General features: G+C 43.1%; 1 protein-coding gene across 1 annotated transcript in view; it reads right to left on the reverse strand.

Annotated features, from left to right (window-relative positions):
- Positions 1 to 5,443: 5,443 nt before the first annotated feature.
- The window catches only part of PPP4R2 (protein phosphatase 4 regulatory subunit 2), a 32,406-nt gene continuing 28,961 nt past the window's right edge, over positions 5,444 to 8,888 (reverse strand). The window contains exons 8-9 of the mRNA XM_035901387.1: positions 8,690 to 8,888; positions 5,444 to 7,721 (exon numbers count right to left, since the gene is read on the reverse strand). Coding sequence (XP_035757280.1) covers positions 7,408 to 7,721; positions 8,690 to 8,888 — 513 coding nt within the window. The 3' untranslated portion in view covers positions 5,444 to 7,407. The remainder of the gene's footprint in view (positions 7,722 to 8,689) is intronic.

The raw sequence follows: 8,888 nt of genomic DNA on the forward strand, positions 1-8,888 counted from the left end.
CGGCCTCGCTGGGGCGAAGGAGCGCTGGGGGCAGCGCGGGGGCTTTGCCAGGCCGTGCCCGGCGCTGGCCGGAGGAGGTTTGTTGTCGCTGTCGTGAAAAGGGGACCTTAGTAGATACGATAAGGCCTCTGCTCCCTGGTGACGGGCGATGGGACGAGGGGGAGTGGTCTGAAGTTGCAGCCAGGGCAGGGTTAGGTTGGACATTAGGAACAATTTCTTCACAGAAAGGGCTGTCAGGCTCTGGAATGGGCTGCCCAGGGAGGTGGTCGAGTCCCCATCCCTGGAGGGATTTAAAAGAAGGATAGATGAGGTGCTTAGGGACAGGGTTTAGTGGTGGGATGGCAGGGTTGGGTTGGACTCGATGATCTCAAAGGTCTTTTCCAAGCAAAGTGATTCTATGATTCTATGATTGATTCTATGATGTTGCTTAAATACGCTAACTATTGTCTATTGTACAAGTTCTTGATAAGAACCAAGAAGTTGCCTTGAGAGCCAGCTAAACCCGACCCTGCAGTCTGGACAGGAGCCAAGGAGCAACTGGGTCTGCGCAAGAACAAGGGGTTACTAGCGGTGACGAAGAGGAGTCATCAGCCTTCATCCCCCACGACCCCCGCGACCACCACCAGGAGACACTGCACAAGCGCAGTTGGGATGAGTTTACGGAAACGACTTCTCGGGGCTAACTTTAATACGAAGCGAGGACAAGTCATGCGTATCTATAGGCATATTTGGGAATCTTATGTATATGTAACACTTTGTCGTATAACTTCAAGGCAAGCTGCCACACGCGTGCGCACGGCAATCTGAGGAATCCATGTCCTTCCGCTTGCGAGTTGCAGCGCGCGTGCTCGCTGGCCTGAGCGACAGGGCAAGCTGAGCTTTGCCGGGTTTGCCATCTCCATGCCGGTTACCGTAGCGTTGCTGACGGAGGATGCTTTCTCATCAACCTCTTTTTTACGCTCGTTATTTTGTTTTCCACAAGAACATGAAACGGCTTCAAGAAGGGCTGTTTGCCAGCCTGTAGCCTGTTTTGAGTCTTTTTTTTTCAGGCGTTTCAAAGAAAACCAAATTGTTCAACTGTGCAAAAGTGGACGGTCAAAGAAACAAATGCTCAAGGAGACCCCTCTGCCCTATCCTGCTTTTGAGCTCTCCTTCCTCAGGCCTCTTCCTTGACCAGTGTTCAGAGGGGTGTGCGCATTAACAAATGGACCAAGAAGACCTTTTGGGCACCTCTGGACCAACCATGGAGCCCATGGCAAGACAGGCAGCTACTGATAGCCAGGCAGCTTTCCCCGTTCCTCTGATCGGTTCTGTCACCACCACATTGCAAGGGCTGGGTTTCAGAAGCGTCCGTAGAGCTGCTGCAAGACAGATCCAGGGCCTCTCTCTACCAGATTATAGCAAGACACTTGGTGACAGCGAGAGGTGAGTGGTGCTAAAGCTGTCTGAGAACATGAGCGTCACGGCGAGGGATGGGAGCGGACTCGGCAGCAGGAGCTGAACAGCTGCAGTTTGGAGCTGTTGCCTGCTACGGTTCACATGAAACCCGCAAGGACGGGTTACATGAATACCAAGGGGCACATGAATACCAAGGGGCACGTCCCTCGCTGAAGGCTCTAACTCACAGTTTAAGATCAGTTTGAATCCTGCAGGTATGGCTCTGGGTCCGGTTCTGTTCCAGGCTGGTATTAACAAGACAGGACTGTAACATCAAGTGCCCCTGAGAGTGCAGGCAGAGCACAGTGAAGGGAGAAGCATTTGTGAAGACCTTATGGAACAAGATGAGAATTCAAAGATACCTAAAAAAAAAACCAAAGAAAAAAGTTGGAGAGGATACAAAGATTGCAAGGCGTAGCTGGAGGGAGATGAGAGCGGAACGGGACACTTCAGGCAAAATCAAATACACGCTGCAGGACATCAGGGCTCAGAAACAACTTGAGCAGAAAACAGCTTGGAGATTACGGCAGACCACAGATTGAATACAGTCAAATATCACTTTGAGACATATACACACAGCAGAGGGGGGGCATTACGCACGCTGCTTGGGAGGCCCCAGCTGGCAAACTGCGTCCTGATGTGGATACGGCGATTTGAGGACACGGGAGACAAATGGGGGAAGAGCAGCGGCTCAGAACACCCCACGCTGTCGGGGAGGGTTGGGAGGATGGGGTTTGTTTAGTCTTGCCGGCACGAAACTGGGGTGGCAGGGTAAATAAGCAGGGTTTCCAACGCACCGGAGAATCACGAGCGGGAAGTCAGGCACCAAGTGCGTTCTTGGTAGTGTGGAAGGGGAGAAGGACAAGATGAGGAGTGACAGCTTAATCTGCTGCTGAGGTGATTTATCTTAAATATCCGGTGACACCCTTGCGACCTGTCGTCTGTCCCAGCAGCTGTCTCCCTGCAGGGGTCCCAAGGGACCCCAGGCCGCCTGCCCCCTTCTCCCACTGGGGAACGGGGCTGGAGAGAGCGGTGGTGTTCATGTGATTTTGTACAAGAGCACCGCACACGGACACGGAGCTGCAGCAACCCAGAGGTGGGAATGAAGGTTTAAGGACCATTAAACACCTAGGAGTTTCCCGTAGTATCGCAATGGCAGACGACGTGTGTATCAAACAGCGCTAGCCTGAGCCGCTGTTAAATTTGTGGTGTTCAGTGGCCCTCGAAATTTCTCCTCTTTACCTGCAATGACATGGTCCAGCAATTATAAATTGGACCACGGAATAAAATACACAGGGAAAAGCCCAGCCCCGAGTAGTTTCTGTCACCGCTTACTCACAGTAAGAATTTCCAAAGGCCAGAAGTAGTTCAAGAACTTTGTAGTTTATTGCAATGAACATGGATGGAGAAAAGCAGCTTCCCTGAGTGAAGAGGAGGATAGAGGATCAACTTACAAATGAAATAATGCAACAGTTTACAGCAAGTTGCAGACGAGTTGGTAAATAATAGCCCAAAACTGGGGGAATGACTGCAGGTGCCTTGTTCACATGCATTAAAAGATCGTTCAGAACCAAAACACAATTGCCATTTCTGTCCATGGAAGCCAGAACATCCTCTTCCAGCTAGAAAATGCGGAATTACTTCTTGACCTAAAAACCTAAGTCTGCGGGAGATCAGCTGTTGGCATGAATAGTTTTTGACAGGCTGTAGGAATCCTGGAACTAAGGTGCCTTGTGTCCCAGAACCTGTTCACAAATACAGAAATGAAGATGAAATATGCCATAAACGTGTCAGAACTCTCAGTCTGCAGGGGAGGCCCAGCAGCACGATGAATCACTGTATGGAAGCGTGGAGAGCACAAATGCATAGGTATGGGATATAGCCTATATATGTGAATTTCGGAGTTAACCCCTTTTGATTAAACCATGCGGATACTAAAAGAACATTATATCCGTAAAGAATTTGCTGGCCTAAACGTCCTTGAGGCAAATGAGGACGAAGAGCTCTGATTAACCGAAGTTTACCAGTTAAGGTGACAAAGCGTGGGGCTGATTGGTAATGGCAGGGCTGTAACCAGGATGCCTGCAGTAATCCGTACCTCTTCCAGAGTTGTCTGACTGAAAAGCATTGACCTCAGAGGCATTGAGATGCAAATAACCTTTAAACTCTTCCTAGAAATGCACTATATGAATAAAAAATGCCGAAGGACGGCAGAATGCTGTTTTGTACAGTTGTAGTCAATAGGAGGCATTCATTCTAGGAAAAAAAAAAATCTAATTTAATTAATACTGGGTTGCTGCTTAACTATCGCAACAGAAAACTCATCTAACTAAGATTCCATCAGGCTTCAGCTCTGTTTTTTCACCTCCCACATGCAATTAACAAAGAAACTAAAAATAAAAGCTTGATTCTTTTGTACCAGACCCAGGACAATCTTGCTGGAGTCACGATGCAGCTCTTCAGTAAACCGTCTGAATGAAAAACAACATGCGTACAAAATTTCTCACAGACTCAAGCAGCAAAAGAAATATTTTTCAGCCCATTTCCTGCATCCCCTAGGCAAGGCATGAACCGAAATGCAATTCCAATTTACTTTTCCAGCTAGGAGTATTTCCCGCGAAAGCATTTAGAAAAGGCGGCAGAGACTCAGCGCTGCAGACAGAGGTGATTTAGCCCTCAGAACACAATTTTTGTATTAAAAAAAAAAAAAAGTTTACTTTGTTCAAGCCAGCAGTAGACCCAAGAGGATTTGAAAAAAGAAATCCGAAGTTGTGCTGGGCCTGGCTAGCGCTACAGAAAGGAGCAATAGTCCTCACCCCCCCACTTCAGGCAGCCTCAGAGAGCAAGGCTGCAGCCCCCCAGCCAGGAGAGGGCTGCTGGAAGGCCCTGGGCCCAGTGCTCCTGGGGGGGGGTGGCTGGAGAGCACCCAGCATGGGCTCCTGCACCTCCATCAACCCCACATTCCGGCAACTTCTGCGCCATTCACTGCTTCAGCTCCAAGACTTCCCTGAGCACTGTTAACTCCAGTCTGTATAACCCCCAGCCCACACCGCATCAGAAAGCTCATTCTACTGCAAGCGTTTAAGCCAGGTTTAAAGCGTCAAGCCCGAGGTTTAAAACTCAAGGCTGCCAGAGCACCTCAGGTACTTCAAGGAAATCAACTTTTCATAGAATCATAGACTCGTTTAGGTTGGAAAAGACCTGGGATATGGGAGGTAGCAATTTTTTTCATATCAAGAGCAGAATTAAGGGCTGACCTTCACCTTGTATTCTGAATTCTGAATTCCAAAACTCCATTACGTTTTCTGTTTCTATTCTAGTCCCGTCTATTTTTTTTTAACAGGAAATACACCCATGAACACTACAAAGCGCCTGTTGCCTGGTTTGCTGGGGTTTAACCACACGATTCCTTCATGAACACAAGCAGAACGACCAATTCCCTCCAAAGGGGTGTACACAGCAAGGGGTTCTGGGGTGTAGGTAATCACCAAGCTTAAAGCATCCAGATTTAGAAAAATGCAAGCTATGAAAATAGCTTCAATGCCACACCTCCACGCCCGCAGAAAAGCAGCTGCCTCTGTATCTGGAGGCACGTAACGCCCCTGACAGAATACAGCTGTTTTGAAATGCAGGAGGTTTATTTTGCTTTTTTAAAATCCACATTTAAAAAAAAAAAAAAGGAGGAATTTTCTCTGATTTAGTAAATGCAATCTTTAAAGTATAGGCACATATTTGGTATGAAGATGCTTACTGTGATGTTAAAGCAGGATTTAATTTTTATTAGCCATTGCAAAAAAAAAAAAAAAATTTGCAGATTGATAAATGGATCCATACCTCAAAGTTCTTCCGCAAGTCTTTGCCAGTGGCACTAGTGCTGCTAAAACAAACATTGAAAGGTCACAGGTGCTTAAAGAACAAGTTTATTGACAATATCTTCACAAATAAACAGTCTAAAGAAAATTTCAGAAATCTCTAAACTTAGAAATTTTAAAATTTTGTTCTCATTGGCAAAATATTAAAAAAAAAACCACAGAGAAGTGTAAGATGTCACTGTATTTTTAAACTTTCCTAATTTCAACATTTTGGTTCAAGTCCTTTAATTTTATAACACACATCCAACCCTTAAGCACAATGCAAATGAGTCAAAGTACAATTTTTCCTTCTGTAAGGGCATCGCAATCAAGAGGATTTCTTTTTTTTTTTTTTTTTTTTTTGGCAAGCATCTCCCTGAATCCCATCCGCTTAAACTTGATAGGTAACATCAGCAAGAAATAACTTCATAAATATTCCAACTGAGCCAAATTATTCTGGTATTAATCAAAACCTAGATTTCCCCAAAATGATACAAAGCATACCATGTAGTACAAGAAACTGTCAGCATGCATTTTAGAGGTCATTTTTGTACTTCAGGTATGTGAACTTAAAACCAAAGAGGGACAATTCTGATAAAAATGTACTCAGATATTTCATAACATTAATATTTATTGCTTTATATGAATACTGTATTGAAAGCCCAAGCATTCAGTTTACACACAGAAATTATACAATTATATACCGTTTCACAATGGCAGTGAGCACTCATTACAATCTACAAAAAATCTACTTTACAGAAATTTAAAAATTCTAAATATCAAAAAGGTACAGTTGAAGAAACAGGTATAAACTTGGCAGCCAGTAATTGTGACTGGGAGGTTGCAGCTTGCATGTCTTTAAATATGGGAACTGGAAAATATCGAGAGTTTAAAGCAGTAGTTTGTGCTTCGAGCTGGTTTGAAAAAAATGTAACACTGGCTGTCAAAGTAGCATGTTCAAAAATATTTAGTTCGCTTCCAAAATGTTATACAAACCATGGTGATTTCTATGTACCCTTAAACCTTTCCGTTGTTGAGCTCGGGTACCTAACTACAGTCACATATTAATTCTTCCAGTACAGTGGTGTGATCATACGGATGCCATCTGCATACCTTAGAATAATTTTGAGACTTCTCTCAAAATTACTCACAATGCTCCAAGAAGCCCTCAGAAAGGCAAGTACCTGTTCATTTCTTCCAAGATATTTTCTTAGCATATTTTCAAACATTTCTTCTACAAAAGTTTAAGCTAATGTTTTGATTACAGCGTTCTCAACATAAAGCACATTTTCTCATAAATAAATGAAATTCTTTCACTCAGGCACCTCAGAAGTATACAAAAATGTTGTAATCTGAACAGTTCTCTTGGAATGTGTTTAACTCTGGTGTTTTCAACAACGTTAGTATTTCCAGGGTTTCATATGGGCCAGATTTCATTTGTTTTGTTTTCCAGAGGCAAAACAAAGTGCCTTGAGAGGTGAACTCAGTCTTTTCCTATAGAAAAAGTATTTGCTGTATTTATCTTTTATAGAAACAGAAAAATATATACCATTTCCCCCTTAGAACAGTGAGGGTACACATCTGTGTGCATGCGTGCATATCTGTGTGTGTGTGTGTGAAATGTAACACATTTTAAAACACACAACATAAGGTTTCATAGTGTGTATTCAAAATAAAAATCTGGAAACCAGCATGAAACCCCATATTTCACATGTCAAATGTTGAAACTGTAACCAAAATATGAATTAACTGCTATAGCTGTCAGAAAAAGACAAGACAAAAAGCTTTCTTGCTTACATACAACTAGGTGTGGTAATCTCCAAAAAAGTTGTCAAAATTATAATTACCTTCCAGTTTAAAAACTTTTATTCTAAATAAAAAAAACTATACACAAACCACTGATTTGACCAAACGAAAGTTCAGCGGTAAGCAGGACCTGAAGGAGCTGGTATTCACAGTTCTTATCATGTACAACTCTTTCAAGGTTCAATCCATGGAGAAGTTTATTTTACAACCTGCTTCTTTTTGTAAAACTAAAGGTCCACTTTATTACATAAAATTATTTATACAGTGTAAAACCGGAGCCTTATGGAAAATACTGCATCTAAGTGTATTTAAATTAGTCTTGCTCCATAGGTTCATCTGCAACTTCTGTGGCTTCATCGCTGTTTTCCATAGGGGTCTCTGATGAAATTTCTGGAGTTTCACTAGCGTAGGACCCTAACTCTTCAGTTTCACTGCAGTCAGCCCCACTACTGGCAGATCCACTAATTTCACTGTCATCCGAGTGTAAATCCTTCTCTGCTTGAGATGGATCAGACTCCTCCATTTGATTGTTCTCCTCAGAGGTCTCTTCATTCACAGTTGAGGATTCAGTGTCTTTTTCTTGATCTTTTCTGTCTGGACCAACATTTCTGGGAGACATGAAGGACTCTAGAAACAGTGAAAAGTACAGCATTACTAAGTCGTTTTTAAACAAATCTTAATCCTGCTACTTTCCATTCCCAGCTATGCTGAGAAATACTTCTACAACACAGCCAAGGACAGGAAAAACTGACAATCCCCAATTTTATGAGAAGATGTGAGGTATTAGCCAACTTCATCAGGACAGCCAGACTACCCTAATACACCATAAAATAAAGTCCAGCGTTTTTATTAAATAGGTAGCTTCACTTAGTTAAGCTTCAGTGGATAAAGATGCAGTCTAACAAGTAACTTTTACTTGCTTCCCCACGTTCCTTCATTCGTCTTCAGAAGCAGTCTTTGGGAAGTGTTCAAAACATTACTGTTTCAAGTGTACATCCATCATGATCTAGAGGAATATTTTACAAATACATGAGCCACAAAAAACAAATATTGAAAGGCCACTTTGGAGAATATGTAAAAAATACAGTCTCTTAACTGCAGTTATTTTTTTTAATTAGGTACAGGGCCTGCCTTAGAGTGAGGTAATTGTCGCTGTTCTAATAGGATCTGGAGAGATTGTTGATCAGCTTCCTCGGTGAAGGAACATCACTTCAGATCTGTATTTCAGTAATTTATTAATAAGAAAGACAGTCAAGCACAGATATGACCCATCCCCCTTCTGGAGAGGAGACCATCTGATGATACCCTAAAGTAGGGCTTCTGGAATCCTTGGTGCATCATCACCACCCTCATGTAATTTACTGCCTAAGAAGATTTTAAGTACCATTTCATAAATTTTTAAATAGAAATGCAGGACAAAGAAAAAAGAAGAAAGAGCAGAATTGCTAAGTTATGTGAAATTGAAGTATGAACAAGCAGTTCATCTTTATGCACAACTGGAGACATCTGGCAATCCCAACAGCATTGGCCTCCAGGAAACAAAATCCCAACTGTTTGGAAAATGCACAGCACAAAGACAATAAAATCTGAAATACCTTCTTCCTCCTCCTCCTCTGTACAGTGCTGCCTGGCACAAGTAGCATCTTTTTCTTTATCCTGAGATGTAGAGGATGTTTCTGTCTCTTCCCCCATGCCTAAGGAGACTTCACTGGAGGCAGTTTGGTTAGGTGCATCTCTGGCTTCCCCTTCCTTGTCAAATTTAAGTCTTTTTACCTCATGTCCTTCTGCTTCAGC

Source organism: Egretta garzetta, unplaced genomic scaffold (assembly GCF_000687185.1).
Source record: "Egretta garzetta isolate BGI_Z169 unplaced genomic scaffold, ASM68718v1 scaffold228, whole genome shotgun sequence".
NCBI classification, from domain to species: domain Eukaryota; kingdom Metazoa; phylum Chordata; class Aves; order Pelecaniformes; family Ardeidae; genus Egretta; species Egretta garzetta.